The sequence below is a fragment of the Pelophylax lessonae genome, assembly GCF_965119305.1.
Source record: "Pelophylax lessonae genome assembly, chromosome: 2".
Classification (NCBI taxonomy): domain Eukaryota; kingdom Metazoa; phylum Chordata; class Amphibia; order Anura; family Ranidae; genus Pelophylax; species Pelophylax lessonae.
This window is the reverse complement of record NC_138769.1, coordinates 409952775-409970362: the sequence shown is the minus strand read 5'-3', so window position 1 is coordinate 409970362 and position 17588 is coordinate 409952775. Positions and strand designations below refer to the sequence as shown.

Sequence of the window (17588 nt, the reverse complement as noted above, 5' to 3'; positions counted from 1 at the left end):
AGTATATAGCAGTCTTGTGACTTCTATCCATGTCTGCTTGAGCTTGTTGGAAGAGTTTTCATTCTCCCCTGACCCTCTGTCTGGACATTTCTGATTGGTCCTGTGCTGATCACATGCACTCTCCCAAGAAAAACAAAAAAAAAAGCTCGCTAGCAATACACACCAAACTGAGCATGTGCAGCCTGACTCCTAGTGCTCTGTCAAGAAATGGGTTGGAGTCAGTTAAGGAAAAGGAGGATCAGAGAAGACAGGATCAAACAGCCTTTATACACAATGCAGAGGATTAACCCCTTAGGTTCCACAGTGAGTATAACAAGCTTGCTTTTATACAAATTTGCTTTAATTATATATAATACATATACACACACACTTACTGTTGTGGGTTTAGTAACACTTTAAGTGATAAGGTATATGTTACACAAGTTTGTGTTAGGAGTTGGGTATAAAGGAAGAGGATAAGGGTTGATTTTAGTGTTTAGGATGGGTTCGGGGTTAAAGTGTAAGCCCAGTCAAAACATATATATTTTTTGTTTTAACTTCATACAGTGGGGGGGAAGGATTAGATCCCATGCTGGATTTTTAATGTTATCAAGGGCTCTGTTAGCGAGATTACTCCTCACTTATTGTCAAGGTGACAACAGTTTCACCAGACAGGAAACAAGGGAAAATCTGCAACAGCAACACAGGCAGAAATAATACAAATTTGACAAAGATTCTAGCCTTGTCCTACTTCATAAAAAAAAAAAAAAAAAAGAGTAGGGTAGGATTATTATAACCCCTGTCAGATGTCATCGGTGTTCCATTGGGAAGATTTCCTTTCACTTCCTGTCCTATAGGCAAAACAGGAGAGGAAATCCCTTCAAAGTGAGGGAATCCCTGGTTGTCACCAGTACTGGTGTCCATGTTGGAAGATTCCCCCTTATACCTGTTCTGGTGTAAATCCAAAATTTGGGATTTTCTTTCACTTTAGGTTATGAAGGTGAACAGGACAAATGGAAAGGGGGAATCTCCCTAACAGGGCACAGACAATAACAATTTGACAGGTGTCCTAATCCCTTTCTGCTTCATTCAAACATTTTGCCTTTTAGTTGTACTTTAAGGTCAAACTGAGGGTTAGTCAAACTGTTTGGGGCCAGGATTTTGTGGTCGTGTTTTTTTTTTTTTGTTCTTTTAATATTTTGGCTGGAATCCCTGCACCAAACACTACCAGTGGTGGCCTTTTAGTGCTAAAATATAATGTACCACATTTTAAAAATTGTTTCAGGTGGTTGAATATACCTTAAATAATCAGCTTTTTGCTAAGTGGCTCTTCTACAGAGTGCTGTAAGTGGGCTCAGTCTTACTATGTAACCACAGTGCTTTTATTTTATGGTTACATGGGAAAACCCCATGACAAACTGTGACCTCATCAGGATATCCTGGAAGCTCCTGCATCCATCTCGGAGCAGATCACAGTTCATAAACCTCTGATAACATAAAGCACTTTAATCTTTACACAAAGATCTTTTGCTGCAGAGGTGCATAGGGGTGGTGGATTTATTGTTTCTTTACCTAATCCAGCTCCCACATTAATTAAAAAAAAAAAGTGTGAGAAAAAATATCCAGAAAATAAATAAACCTACAGATCCCAAAGCGTTCAATGGTTGGTATTTGGGCTTGTGGTTTTGTGAGTGTGAAACATTCATGCAGTACAGTATATGCAGTTGCATTAATCAGTTCTTGTTTTGGCCACTGTCGTCTGTGGAGGTTAGAGGATATCCACTTGGTTGGATAGTGCAGTTCTTTAAGGTCCACATATATATGGCTTTCAAATAACCAACCTTACTGTCTTCTGGACTAGAGGGGTGGTTGGGACTTGTCTGATCTGCCCATTTTTATCAGGTGTGGTCATTACTGAGTGTACAAATCTGTTCTGCATAGAGCAGCTTGCCATCAACAAAATGACTCAAGTGTTTGCTCTGAGTCTGTCGACTTTACTTTTGTACCTTTTTATAATTCTGTATGTTATCCATTTGTGAAGTTCAAAACATTGCTTATTAAAGAGAGCCAATTTCCCCATTTTAATGTTTTATTAGGTAAGACATGGGTGTGATGCAACTTTTTGGGGGCCTGGACCAAGTGGATGCCTACAGACCCTTCTTCACAGAGCCATTGATGAAAACAAAGAAAAGGTGGCCTGTTTCCTTATTCGCAGGTTAGTTCATTGTGTTTTCTTCCATCATGTGTCAGTTATATTGTACGCTGTCGTATAACTTCCAGTGAAACTAGCTTTGTTAGTGATCATTAAACCTCATATATAAACCACTTAGTACAATTTCTTATTATTTTCTCGGTATTACCTTACATTACCTTTGGTAAACCCTAAAGTGGTTGTAAAGGCAGAAGGTTTTCATCTGAGGATACCGGAGTTGATTTTGATCCTGCAGCGTGCTCTCTTTCCTCACTGGACATGGCAGCAGCAATGGAAACCATTGGCTCCTGCTGATGTCAATCAAATCCTGTGAGTGGGTGATGGGGCTGAGCTGCACTGTGTGTGTCAATAGACAAACATATTCTGGCTCGGGGATTAAGCACACGAGTGCCCCCATAGCAGGTAGTAGCCAGGGGTGCCAGCGGGGGACCCCAGAAGAAGAGGTTTGGGGCTGCTCTGTGCAAAACCATTGCACAGAGGAGGTAAACATGATGTGTCTGTAATTTCACAACCACAAGTATTAAAAAAAAATGTATATATAATCAATATGCAATAAAATAAAGTACAATAGTTCTTAGCAACTAGCGGTACTAGGTCTATGAAAGGTAAAACCCAATGGTCAGAACGCATTTCGTGGTGTGCCGCTTCTTTAGGGGACACATTCTTTAGCAATCAGCCTGTCCACATTATTGTAATAATTAATGATGCTGTAACATAAACATATTAGGGATGCACCGAATGTTCGGCAGCCGAACATTATTTGGCCGAAAATAGAAAAAATAGCACTTTCGGTGTTCGGCCGAATAAGTAAAAAGGCCGAATAAATTTGTGCCGAACAATGTCAGCGGCGGTCACTAAATGGCGGCCCGCGCGATGCTTCCGCCCGGACCGCGAGCCCGCTACCTAGGAGTCCTTCAGTCCCCTTCCTCATTGCGGCTCCCGGCTCCCTGCTCACACGCCGCCGGTGTCCTGTCCGGCCGCGAGTAGGGGGTGTGACGTCACGCGCGCGTCCCGTCCCCTGCTCCTGACTGCGGCTCCTTCACGCCCCGCCCCCCTGTTCGCGGCTTTTGGCTCCGACCTGGCTGCAGTTCAGGTATGTGGAGCACATTTGGGGGAGAATACGGTAGCTGCACAAGCATTAGTGTGCAGACTGGCATATTTTGCCATATGTTGCCACTTGCCATGCTCATTAGAGTGCCCTATAAAGTGCCCCTTAAAAAAAATGTGCCCAACAGAGTGCTCCCTTGACATAAAATGTGGCCATCAGCGTGCCCCTTATTTTATGCTAAGGGACATGCTGATGAGCATATTTTATGTTAAGGGGCACTCTGATGGGAATATTTTATGTTAAGGGGCACGCTAATGGGCATATTTTATGTTAAGAGCAACGCTGATTTAAATGTTTTGTTTTGCCCATCAGAGTGCCCCCTAACATAAAATGTGCCCATCAGCGTTCCCCCTAACATAAAATATGCCCATCAGAGTGCCCCCTAACATAAAATTTGCCCATCAGCGTGCCCCCTAACATAAAATGTGCCCATCAGCGTGCCCCCTAAAAATTGGCAAAATAAATGGAAAAAATGCGAAACACCGCGTTCGGTATTCGGCCTTCGGCCAAGCATTTCATTATTATTCAGCTTCGGCCAAGAATTTCATTTCGGTGCATCCCTAAAACATATAATCCTATATTCACTTATTCAAACACAACAAAATGTCTGTCAGTGTTGCACACTAGTCAGGGCCAGAGATAAATACCCCAAAGGTCACAGGTCAGAAAACAGAGTAGAGTGGGTAGTAAGGAGAAAATAGTGGGGGCATCTGCATAACATTACACAGAAAAGAGACCATGTAAAAAATATATACTCTAATGGCAAAAATCCATCCAAAAAGCCTTCATAAACAGTAATTTAGTCCCCCATATTGGCACAAGAAACATGGGCAGGACCTAGCAAGATCTGTTGGAAACAGTAGTTATAATTTATAGGTGGCTAGAATAATAGTGAAAATGCCCACCGATTAAACCCTCTCAAAGCCATGAATGAAGTTGCATGTTTGTTTAAAAATGTCATCTGACATTCAACCTGAACACATCTGACATTCAGTTCTGACGAGTTATAGAAGTCACTTTGACATGGATTTTTTAGCTAGATGGTAGTGTTGGCGTGTAATTCTCAACCCTTCTCCAAAAAAATCCTGATTTCACAAAATGGTGCAGATTATGTGCATAGGATAAGTTTCAAATGCCATTAGCAGCTGTTAGGCCCCTTTCACACATGCGGACCACATCAAAATGGATGAAATATTCATCAGTTTTTTCATCAGTGCTCATCAGTTTTTTTTACATCCACTACCCATTGGTAGTGACCATTTGTCAGTTTACATCTGTTTTTCATCCAAACCATTGTTTTAAAGTTAGAAAAATAGAGCTTTGAAAAAAAGATAATGACGGATGCGGATTTAAACTGATGTAAATGGATGATCATTCATTTACAGCTGTTTTTCCATAGAGATGCATTGATGTCCGTTTTTTATCTGTCAACAGATGGTTGAAAAACAGACAAACGGACAGCATGTGTGAAAGGGGCCTTAATGTATTTAATTTACTTGCAGTGGTTGTGATGTAAATAGCTCCAGAAAACCAGGACCAAATGGTGAAGGGGAAGAAGAGGCCAGAGATGGACAAACGCCTTTACATTTAGCTGCTTGTTGGGGTTTGGAGGAAGTAGTTCAGTGCCTTCTGGAATTTGGTGCCAATGTAAATACCCAGGTATGAATAAACGGTTCGTGTTCATTGTTCAATCTGATTGCATACTAATTTTGTAAACTTTTTGTGGAGTACAGAAACATTTAAAGTGTACTTATTATATTAATCCCTCCATTCCCAGCACCCTTGCCAGTCTTAGGCTGGGTTCACACATGATGCAGTCTACCGCAGCACATGTCATTTGTACAGGAATTGCACTGGATTCCTGTAAAAAAAATATGCAATTTCAGTGCGGTGCAAATTCAGCCATATATTGCTCAATTCGCACTGGATCCACACCAAAAACGTGCAGGACCCTGTTTTTGTATCTTCACTGGAATCGGGTCGCATGGGCGTTCAGACCCATGCGATCCGATTCCACAGTTCGCACTGCGTTCTGAGAACCGATTTAGGGGTGTCACCCGCAGCGGTTCACAGGGCACAGTGGGAACTGCCTGCGATTCTGATGCGGTGCGGGAACCACACAGGAATCGCTGTGGTTTCCGCACCGCATCAGTGTAAACCCAGCCTTACACACACCTCTTTCTTCCTCTGATATACATATATATACATATATATGTGCTGCACTTTCTATTTAATAATTTGGAAAATCCATATTTTGGGTTCCATATGAAGCACAAGCTCTCCGTAAGATTAAAATTAGGATATGCAGAGTGTGTGTGTGTGTGTGTGTGTGTGTGTGCGCTTGCCTGGAAAAAAAGAAAAATTTAACAGGCGACTGTGCAATTGAGAAGGCCACACAGCTGAGTGTAACTGCACACAGTACAGTACATTTTGTTGTATGTTTTATCACGCCAATCTTTCTAATTGGGCATGTTTAAACCCCAACTGCAGGAAAATGTTTAAATTCACCCATGCAGGTGGGCCTCACCGTACGGCAAGGGTTAATTGCTCTTTTTGTCTAGGGGCTGAAAATTAAGGTGTAAATACTTACCTTGCTGCTTGCTCTAATAGGCTTCCTTCAGCACTGTGACCAATCCTCTGCAGTTGTCTCTGTAAGCTGCGACTGGCTCCAGTAGCACTCCACCTTTCATAAACGTACAATACGGTATTAATGTTCATGTATTGTGATGTGATTACAACAAGGCTCTGCCCACTGACCAGAGCTTTGAACATGTGAGGAGAGCGCAAGAGCAGGCCAGAATGAGGAATCAGGTAAGTGAAACAGCCTTCTCTGTAATCCCCTAGAAATAACACGCAATTACTCTTGCAGTGCAGAGATGCCCCCGCTGCAATGGTTGATTTTTTTTTCTTCATATTCCTGAAGCTGGGCTTTAAGAATCCCATGCTCCCCTATATTTGTATTTATGTCCCCTATAGTTGGCAGAGTATTACAACATCAGGCTAAGAATATGCTTCCATTTCATTAATATTTTTTTATCATCTTTTTGTTTTTCTTTTTTTTTATGATGCAGGTAAAGCTGTGTTGTTAAGGTACATTTGTCATGGAGGTTGCCTTTCCTACTGCAATGTCATAGGAAAGTACTTGATCTGGGCCAGACAACATATTTGAAAGCATTGTCAGTATGACAGCCTGACATTTAAAAAAGGAGAGGTCAGAAATTGCAGGCTACACAATGCCCAATGATAGGTGACCCCCAATAGCCAAATGACCAACTGCACACCTTTGTGTCCATTAAGCATGGCTCTACAGCAAATTGAAAAAAATACTGCAATACGCATTTTTGTCTGCACATAGTTTGATCATTTATTCTGGGTGACATGAGTTGTTTTTGTATTGCAGGATGCAGAGGGGAGAACTCCAATCCACATTGCCATTAGCAATCAGCACAGTGTAATTATCCAGCTAATGATTTCACACCCAGATATCAGACTGAATGTGCGAGACAGGCAGGGTATGACTCCTTTTGCCTGTGCTATGACATTCAAAAACAATAAAGCTGCAGAGGCAATCTTGAAACGGGAGCCAGGAGCAGCTGAACAGGTAAGTGGTGTAATATTTCCGTTCTTTTGCCAGCCCGCTCTTCTAAACTTAGAAGCCAGAGCTCATTTGACTTCTAGGCTACATGCTAGTTGATGCACTACAGTGGTTTAATGAGGAAATTGCAGGATTTGCACCCCTTTACACATGATTAACCCTTTGGGAGTATCGCACCCAAAATGAAGTTTCTCTTTAGTTCCTTGACGGACACAGCATTCCATATTGGGAACCATAGAATTATATTGTCCCTTACAGGAGTAGGACACTAGACAGGAAAAAGACTTGGCTATGCCTATGAGCAGTCCTAGCTGGTGTACATCCCCCTCTCTGCTAAAGGCCTTTAGTTTTTTTCTGCCTAGTCAGGAGTAAGGACCTAGTTCCCTGCCTGGATCTTTGGTCCTGGCAGGTTTTTCCTTTTAAATGACCCACCAGTCCGCATCAGTGTTGCCTTGGCTGACAGCCTCCCACTTCAGTGGCGAGGAGGTTCTGTCTTAGGAGTGTTACTCGCACGCTTTCACTGGATCGGTAAGTACAGGGCCCCTCCACTCCTTTCCTGGATGTGGTGTGGGGCACAGGTACTCCCTGGAGTGGTTGGCCTCTCTGGATTACCCCCCCTTCCCCAGGTGAGGCTGTGAGCTGGCTTTTTTGCATTTGCTCTTGGGGGGATTGCTGGCAACGATGGTTCCCCTGTGTTCCCCTGGATTAGGTACCTAGTGGGCACACTGTCCACCACCTTTATTTTTACTAGGGCGGTTGTCCGTTGGGCTCCCTGCTGCAGCTTGTAGGGCCTGGGGACAGGGTGACCTGGCATCTTCTGGTCCGCGCTCCATGCGGTCGAATCATCCAGTAGTTTAGGCCACGGCCTACTAGCCAGGCGCTGTGTGGGGCGGTTGAAGCTGCTGCTTTCCGTTTGGGGATCCAGTTTCTCCTCCACTTCCTCGGTTTGGTCCAGGTCCCCCTCGGACCCTTAATGGGGCTCTTTTTGTGGCCTCCTATGCGGGCCTCCTTGGAGGGCGATAGAGGGCGACCCCCTTTTGCAGGGTGCAGTCGGGTAGCCCCTTCGTGGGCCCTCAGTCAGTGACCCCTGCATGGGGATAGCCCCCTTTGCGGCCCCTTAGTCAGTGGCTCCCTCTGATTTTTTTTTTTTTTTTTGTGTGTGTGTCTTCCGGGTGGAGTTGGCGCTTGGTTCAAGGCTAGTAAAAAGCGCCCCCCGCCCTCCCCTGCCTCATCTGTTTTATCAGATTCTGAATCTGTCTCTGTTGCGGCTGATTCCTCCACTCCTATAGCTGCGAACAAGAAGGCGCTGGTTCATGCACTGATTGCATCCATTCGGGAAACTTTTGAAGAGGGAGGATGCAGCTGAAGCTGCTTGCGGAGATGGCCTTCCCCTTTGGCACCTACAAGCTGTCTCATGCGGCAAAGGTGTTCCCTTATCCCTACTGTTTTGTCAAGTTTGTCTATAAAGATTGGGAGCTTCCAAAATGTCCATTTTGTGGTTCCTAAATGCTTTGCGGTGAGGTACCCATTTGAAGAGTCACTCCGCAAGAATGGGACTGTCCCACCAGTCGTGAACCCCCCTGTCTCCAGGTTGAACAACGCAACCTTGATTCCGGTAGAGGACTCCCGGCCTTAAAGGACCCTGCTGACAGGAGGAGTTTGTGGCCCGAATATGTTCACTATTGCTGGTTCGGCGCTGAGGTTGGTCCTGGCCGTTGCTCTGGTATCGCAAACTCTGAATGGGCAAAACTTTTGTGCCATGATCTGGGGGGTGACCAGATTCCTCCTGCCTTTGCTGAATTGGTGGATCAATTGGTCCAGGGGCTGCAGCTTGTCTGCGATGCCTCTTTGGACGCACCTCCCTTGATTTCTAAGCTATCCATTTCGCCAGTGGTGCCTAGGCATGTATTGTGGCTTAAGTGTTGGTCTGCGGACCAGACGTCTAAAAAAAAAAAAGCCTCTGACTGATTTACCCTTTCAAGGCGATAGCCTGTTTTGGGCTACCCTGGATGACATCATCAAGAGTCCCACGGGGGAAAGGAAGGGCACTTTTCTTCCACAGTCTGGAAAGGGGAAAGAACCTCGTCACAGACACGCCCCTTCTTTCTCGGCACATAAGACGTTTTTTCGTCCTTCAGGGTCCACTGACAAGGATTCAAAACCTTTTAAGCCCCCCTCAGGAGGTTCCAAGCGGCCATGGTCTGGTAAGCCGAGAGCGGGTTTCTCTGGATCCACGGGCAAGGCCCCTTCTGCGCCTTCACCCATGCATGGGGTTGGGGGGACAGCTTCATTGGTTTCCGGGCCCATGAACTTCCTTGGTAAACGACAAATGGATCCACAAAGTGATTCTGTCCGGGTACAAGAGTACAAGATAGGTTTGTTATTGCCCTCCAGAAAGGTTCTTTCCTTTCAATGTACGTCTGCCCCCAGACCAACCGCAAGCTCTCTTCGGGGGGTGCAGGACCTGTTACTTCAGGGAGTGATTGTCCCCATTCTGATATCGAAAGGTTTCAAGGTTTTTATTCAAACCGGTTTACGGTCCAAAAGGACCGCCCGATCCTGGACCTCAAGGGCCTTCGCTGCTTTGTGCAGGAATAGAAATTCAGAATGGAGTCCATTCACATGTTAGTGGCATCCCTACATCAGGGGGATTTTCTAGCCTCTATCGACATCAAGGATGCTTACTTGCATATTCCAATATGTGCCTGACACCAGCGCTTCCCCCGCTTTGCTTTGGAAGAGGGACACTATCAGTTTGTAGTGTTACCCTTTGGTCTCACCTCAGCTCCCTGGGTCTTCACAAAAGTGTTGGCCCCAGTTCTGGCATTGCTACATCAGCGGGGGGATTGCGGTACTGGGCTACCTGAATGACGTCATCTTGTGAGCGGAGTCCCCTTCTGCCTTAATGTACTAAGTGGAGATCACTATACAGACCCTTTAGAAGTTTGGTTGGCTTCTAAACTATCAGAGGTCTGCTCTGATTCCATCCAGAAAATTGGATTATGTGGGTCTGACTCTGGATTTAGCTTTAGCCAGAGTGTTCCTTCTTCTGGGCAAACTCCAGAAGTTGCATGCTGCGATTTCTCTATTGCTGTCCAGCAGGTGGTCCTCCCTCCGGACTTGCGCATGGATGCTGGGCCTGATGATGTCTACCTTCCAGGCGGTTCTGTTTGCTCAGTTTAATACAAGGTCACTCGAAGGCAGGCAAATCTTTTCTCCCCTTGTATTGGACAGTGGTCACTACGGCTGCCAGTCTGTCTGGGTGGGGAGGTGTCTTGGGACTGAGCTCCGCTCAGGGTTGTTGGACGCTGGAGGAATCCAGACTCCCGATTTAATGTCTTGGCACTTCGGGCGATCAGGTTGTGCCTGGATCACTGGACGGATCGACTCTGGGGGCTCCCGGTAAGGTTTCCGTCGAAAAATGCCACGGGGGTGGCTTTTGTCAATCACCATGGCAGGACAAAATGTTTATTGTCGGTTCTGGAAATAGCCGGCATTCTCCAGTGGGCAGAACAATTAGGGGCACGCTGTGGTCGCTTTGCATTGAAAGGGGGCACGCTTGGGTCACTCTGGCATTGAAAGGGGGCACGCTTGGGTCACTCTGGCATTGAAAGGGGGCACGCTGTGGTCACTCTGGCATTGAAAGGGGGCACGCTGTGGTCACTCTGGCATTGAAAGGGGGCACGCTGTGGTCACTGGCATTGAAAGGGGGCACGCTGTCGTCACTGGCATTGAAAGGGGGCACGCTGTGGTCACTGTCACTACTCAAAAGTGCCATTAAAACTTAAACACAAATGATTTTTCTAATATATCCTTTTTACAACTGACATTTCTCAATTTATCCTTGGTGAATTGTTGGTAGTAGTAGTGTTTTTCACTTTACCTGTTCAGTGAATGTAGCCATTACTATTAGGTTGCTCTCTTTGTCTTTTTATGATAAAGCTTTGGTTTTTCCTTTAGGTGGATAACAAAGGAAGGAACTTCATGCACGTGGCAGTGCAGAATTCTGACATTGAGAGTGTACTCTTTCTGATCAGTGTAAATGCTAATGTCAATTCAAGAGTGCAGGATGCCTCCAAGTTAACCCCCCTCCATTTAGCAGTGCAGGCTGGATCAGAAATTATTGTCCGCAACTTGGTATGTACACAAGCCTAACCGTATAAAAAAATTAAACCAGAAACTGTGCTAACATTTTAGCTGCTCACACAATGATGGATAATTAAAGAGGAAGTAAACCCTCTGAAAAACAAAAAAAATGTAAAGACAAAGGCATAATGAGCTAGTATGCATCGCATACTAGCTCATTATGAAATATCTTAAAACTAAGCCCCCACAGTGCCGCCCGCTCAGCGACAGGACAGCCGAACATGTTCGGCCGTCCTGGTTCGGGTCCCCCAGCCATCTGGCCGGAGACTCGATTACATCACTCCCGCGCATGCCTTTCACGGCACAGGGCTCTGAAGGAACGGCACGGGTGGCCAAATTAAAGTGGTTGTAAAAGCAGAAGGTTTTTCATCTTAATACATTCTATGCATTAAGATAAAAAGCCTTCTGTGTGCAGCAGCCCCCCTCAGCCCCTCTAATACTTACCTGATGAGGTCCATCTAGAGCCAGCAATTTTTTTAGCAGTGTCTCAGCTGCCGGGATTCTCCTACTCATGGCTCCCGTTGCTGTCAATCAAAGTCAGTCAGCCAATGAGGAGAGAAAGGGGACGGGGCGTGGCTCCATGTCTGAATAGACCCAGGGAGCTGTGGCTGGGGCTCAGATGCCCCCATAGTAAGCTGCTTGCTGTGGGGGTCACTTGTCAGGAGGGAGGGGCCAGGAGCCCCGAAGAGGGACCAGAAAAGAGGAGGATCTGGGCTGCTCTGGTCAAAACCAACTGCACAGAGCAGGTTATAAGGGTCCTTTCACACAGTCAGCTACGTTTTTTGTTCCGCTCAGTGACTTTTTTTCTTTTTTTAAACAAACACGGATGACACTTCAGTAGGGTCCGCTCCGTATGTCCGTTTTTCATCCATTCATTTTTCATCCATCCATTTGCGGATGTATGTCTATGGGATTGCAGACGTTAGCAGATGACATCCGCTGACATCCGTTTTGCGTCCGTTCGGTTTTTTAAACGGAAGAAAAATAGGCTTCTCTTCCGCCTCAAAAAACGGAACTGAACGGAATGGACGCAAAACGGATGGCAGCAGATGGTCATCCGCTAACGTCCGCAATCCCATAGACATACAAAAACGGACATACTGACCGCCCGTGTGAAAGGACCCTGAAATGTTATTTGTACCTAAAAGAAAAAAAAAAAAAAAAAGAACCGAGACTTTAAGTCAGAGAATGGAGCCAGACATGAGAAGAAGGGTGTGTGATTACAACCATCAGCAAGTTTGCTAGTTATATATTCAAATTATATGGGTCCTTATTTTTCCTTTTGATCTTCAGAACCGTTCAAATGTTTTATGGTGATTTCTTAGGGGATATCCTTGTGCAATTCTGAGGTGGAAATCTGCTATCTCTGATGATGGTGTGGCCTTCCATTCACTATCTTCAGCTAGCAGCTAAACGTTTATTTATATTTTTACATAAAAGGTAGAAATTACCCTTTGGGTCCTTTCACACGGAGCGGACCGTTTTTTGATCTGCTCCGGCACTTTTTTTTTTTTTACAGACACTTGTGTCATCCGGTCCGTGCGGATGATAAACGGAAATAATGCATGTCAATGGGATTGCGGATGACACCGCTGGCATCTGTTTTTGCGTCCGTTCCGTTTTTTTAAACAGAAGAAAAATAGGATTCTCTTCCGTTCCAAAAAATGGAACTGATAGGAAAGGACGCAAATCGGATGTCAGTGGATGGTCATCCGCTGACATCTGCAATCCCATTGACATGCATTATGTCAGTTTTTCATCCGCAAAAAAATGGGATGAAAAACGGACATACGGACCGCACGTGTGAAAGGACCCTTTATCAGTACATAACATAGTATGTAAAAAAAAAAAAGTTAAATACCAGGAAATTGCTTATATCATTGCCTCCTGCTCACAGCCTATTCATTGTGACTCACCTGCTGCTCATTCTAGTTAAACTTCAGTTTTTCTGAGAAAACACGCCTTTCCATTCAAATTGTATATGCATGGGAAGGTGTTTTTTCTTTTTTTTTTTATTTCATTTTCTTGTCTATGTCCTGCAGATATTTATGTGGGCCGCCTGACAAGCACTTAAATTGAAAGCTGAGTTGGGAGAGTTTGCCTTTTATGTCCACCTGAACAATCTTAGGGTTTTTTTTTTTTTGGAAAAAAAGGATCAACGTTTTTTAAAACATGCAAGCAAAGTCAGAAAAGTATCCCACCAAATATAAAATTACAGTTGCAATGGATGCCTGTAACTTGAATTCAATTTTTGTGAAGACTGCTGTTGAAAGCGTCAGACAGTTATAGGGGTAGGATTCCAGGGCAGTTTGTACCCAGTAAGCTAGTGGCATGGCAGCAGGGAAGAGAAACTTGGTCATTTTCAAAAAATCATAGACTGCAGGCTGAAATGGAAAGATAATTTTTAATAACATTTAAATAAAAAACAGCTTGTGTAGCGGTTATGTTAAAAAAGTTTCTGAAAGGTGCATGAGGATTTAAATTTCAATGGGCCACTTTTAGGAAATCCACCAGGTCTAAACTCTTGTCTTGTGTCACCTGGTAAAAACTGGGAAATGTTGGGCTATCTTAGCACTGATAAACCTTCATGTAATAAACCAGCAAGGGCCACCTTCCCGTCTGTCATTTTCCAAAATGTGACTATTAACTTCTTAGTGTTGCATTAAGATTTGTTTTAAGATTTCGCCAACTAACTTTGATATTGTGCTCTGATAGCTCCTTGCAGGTGCCAAGGTGAATGAATTGACAAAGCATCGTCAGACTGCACTTCACCTCGCAGCACAGCAGGATCTGCCCACCATCTGTTCTGTACTCTTGGAGAACAGCGTTGATTTTGCAGCCACAGATGAAAATGGCAATAATGGTAAATTGACAATTAGTCATTCTTGTTTAATTTTGCAAGTGGTTACAGGCATGGTAATCAAAACCTTTGTGATCAGACCAAATTTTAAAGCGTCCAAGTTTTGGTAAGTGCTGATTCAAAAACGTTTTAACAGCTTTGTATACCAGAATGATTTTCATGTGATTTTTAAGCACACATAGGGGTTGAGTTACTAAAACTGGAGAGTGAAAAATGTGGTGCAGCTGCGCATGGTAGCCAATCAGCTTCCAACTTCAGCATGTTCAATTAAGCTTTGTCCAAAAACCTGGAAGTTGATTGGTTTCTATGCAGAGCTGCACCACATTTTGCACACTCCAGTTTTATAAAATCAACCTCATAGGGACCTTTGTTTCAGAGATGACCCTGTTTTGCACCCTGTTCTTTAGTCTGTTCTCTCTCTCTCTCTCTCTCTCTCTCTCTCTCTCTATATATATATATATATATATATATATATATATATATATATAAAGTTTCTCTATCGTCCGTCGACAGACGCAGCCTCATCTCCATTAGCTGAGTAAGTTTATGCTCCTCTTATCAGAAGTTGTCTAGGCAGTTAAAATTTGAAAACATACGCCCAGGGGGCTGTCCCCTAGACTTAAACCCCCACTGCACTATTCAGCACATCAGTTTTTCTGCCTAGAGGAGGAGTAGACCTAGGTTTCCTGCAGGGACTCCGGTCTCAGTTTTTTTTATTATTTTCAGAATGTTTTCTTTTATTTATCTTTGCTCACTTGCTAGCTAGTGTTCAGGGAAGCATTTCCCGGCGATCTACAAGCAACGATGCCGGCTGGGGCTTGAGTCACAATGTATCCATTGGCTGGAAGCACCCCCACTTCGGGTGGGAGGTAGTCTGCCCGGAGCGGAGCCCACCCGGTCCATGGTATGATGAGTAAATGTGCCCCCCTTGCCCCTGCTGGCCTTGGGGGGATGTGGGCCCTCCTCTGGGGATAATGGGATTTGTGCCTCCCAAGAGATCCCCCTGGTCTGCCTGGTACCCGGTCTGTGTATCCTTCCCTCTCCCTGTCCATGCAGAGTATGCTCTGGTGCTATTGGGGGGGGGGGGGGGTGACATGGTACCTTGGGCTTGCTGGTCCCTGTTGTGGTTCCTGAGTCCTTCCTGTGTCGGTCCCTAGCCGCATGTTGCGCTGTGGGTGACGCCATCTTAGACGTGGGCAATGTGTTTTTTTCCCCCATAGACTTGTATGGGGCAGCCATTTTCCGTGCAGCTTCCTATTACTCTGTATGGGTGTCCATCTTTGTGTAGCCCTGGTGCTATACTCGGCAGTGTTTCCCTAGCATGCGACATCACTTCCTGTGTGATCATTTCCTGCTGCTGTACAGAGGTCACTGTGCCCAGAAAGGAGGGGGAAATGCGTCCAATCCTGTACCTCAAGCCTCTGAACCGCTTTGTGAGGATGCAGAAGTTTCGAATGGAGTCCATTCAGTTGGTGGTGGCATCTTCCATCCCTCTCAAAGATGCATATCTCCACGTCCCCATATTTCAGGGACATCAGGGATTCCTCCGCTTTTCAGTTTGTGGCATTACCTTTTGGTCTCGCCTCGGCTCCCAGAGTTTTTACCAAGTTTCTAACCTCTGTGCTGGCCTTCTTGCGTCGACGAGGTATTTCCATTGTGGGGTATCTGGACGATCTGCTGGACAATATCTCCCATCACCATTCGGACCCTTCAGGAATTCGGGTGGACGATCAATGTCGCCAAATCTGCCCTGACTCAGTCTGTGCGGGTCACCTATCTTGGGCTGATCCTCAACTCTGCTCTGGCGAAGGTCTTCCTTCCCTTGGACAAGCTTCAGAAGTTGCAAGGGGCAGTCAGGTTGCTTATGGAGGCCAATCAGTCTTCCTTGCGGGCTTGCATGAGGGCCCTGGGTCTTGATTATCTCGACCTTCGAAGCGGTCCCGTTTGCTCAGTCTCACACGAGACAGCTGCAGAAGAGATTCTGTCAAAATGGAACAGAGATCCTCGGTCTTTGGACCAGAAGATTCGGTTGAGCCGTCTCACGAAGTCTGCTCTATCGTGGTGGCTCCAGTCCTTCCTGCCGGTGTTTTGGATGGTGGTCACCATGGACTCCAGCCTGTCAGGCTGGGGTGCAGTGCTAGGGAAGCTCTGTGCCCAGGGAACTTGGACGACAGAAGAGTCTTCCTTGCCGATCAATATCCTGGAGCTGAGAGCGATCCAGCTCTGCCTGCATCATTGGACGAGTCAGCTACACGGCTCTCCGGTTCGGGTCCAGACGGGCAATGCCACAGCCGTGGCTTACATCAATCATCAAGGGGTCACCAGGAGTGCGAAGGAGGTGGGCGAGATTCTGGTTTGGGCGGAACACAATGTTCCAGCTCTTTCCGCGGTCCATATCTCGGGTGTGGAGAATTGTCAAGCAGATCACTTGTCATCAGGTGTTGGATCACCTGCATCCGGAGGTGTTTCATCTCTTGTGTGCCCGGTGGGGGACTCCAGAGGTGGATCTTATTGCGTCTCACTTTAACAGGAAAGTTCAGAGGATTGTGGCCAGGTTTCGGGATCCTCTGGCTTACACCACAGACACTCTGGTGGCTCCTTGGAGTCAATATCGCCTGATATATGCCTTCCCTCCGCTAGTTCTCCTGCCTAGTTTCTTCACAGGGTGGCGATGGAAGGCATTCCGGTTGTTCTGGTGGCACCAGACTGACCTCGGCAGTCTCTGTATGCAGAACTGGTAAAAATGGTTGTGAATCCTCCATGGCGTCTTCCTCTGCGGGAAGATCTTCTATCTCAAGGACCGATCTTCCATCCTGCTTTACGGTTGCTGGCTTTAACGGCTTGGCTGTTGAAAGCAAGGTGTTGAGGGATAGAGGTCTCTGCTTCAGTGATTCCTACCCTTTTTGAAGGCCAGGAAATCGACCTCTAGGAAGATCTATCATTGTACGTGATAATCATATATTTCATGGTGTGAATTGCTGCAGCTGCACCCTTGCTCTTTTTCGAAAGCTAGGGTTCTGATCTTTTTGCAGAAAGGGGTTGATCAGCGTTGGGGACTATTTAGGGCCAGGTGTCGGCCTTGGCTATATACATCCAACGTCCGTTGGCTACTCATAGTTTGATTCGCACCTTCATTCAGGGGGTGCATCACCTGGCCCCTCCAAGGAGATCCCCGTTGCCTCTGTGGGATCTTAATCTGGTTTTGTCTGTTCTTCAAAAGCTTCCCTTTGAGAATATTCGGGAGATTTCTCTGTTTTCTTTGACGCAGAAGGTTGCCTTCCTAGTGGCTATCACTTCTGCCCACAGAGCCTCTGAGTTGGCGGGGTTGTCCTGTCATTCGCCTTATTTGGTGATCCACAGGGATGAAGTGGTCCTCTGTCCTAATCCATCTTTTCTTCCTAAGGTGGTGTTGGATTTTCATCTGAATGAAGACATTGTGTTGCCTTCCTTATGTCCCAAGCCTAAACATCACAAAGAAGTTGACTTGCGCTCTCTGGATGTGGTTCAGGCGATAAGAGTTTATCTGACGGTTACTGTGTCCTTCAGGAAGTCGGACTCTTTTTGTCCTTCCAAACGGTCCTCGCAAAGGTTTGGCTGCGTCCGCTGAGACCATTTCGAGATGTATCAGGCAGGCGATTGTTCAGGCTTATTCAATCAAGGGTCAGGTTCCTCCTTTGCTGAAAGCGCA

The 17588-nt window shown here is 45.7% G+C and overlaps 1 protein-coding gene across 1 annotated transcript in view; it reads left to right on the top strand.

Moving 5' to 3' along the window:
• ANKFY1 (ankyrin repeat and FYVE domain containing 1) overlaps positions 1 to 17588 on the top strand; it is a 116965-nt gene that overhangs the window by 66171 nt on the left and 33206 nt on the right. Inside the window, exons 16-20 of the mRNA XM_082245963.1 lie at positions 2076 to 2194; positions 4802 to 4958; positions 6700 to 6900; positions 10855 to 11031; positions 13756 to 13903. Coding sequence (XP_082102089.1) covers positions 2076 to 2194; positions 4802 to 4958; positions 6700 to 6900; positions 10855 to 11031; positions 13756 to 13903 — 802 coding nt within the window. The remainder of the gene's footprint in view (positions 1 to 2075; positions 2195 to 4801; positions 4959 to 6699; positions 6901 to 10854; positions 11032 to 13755; positions 13904 to 17588) is intronic.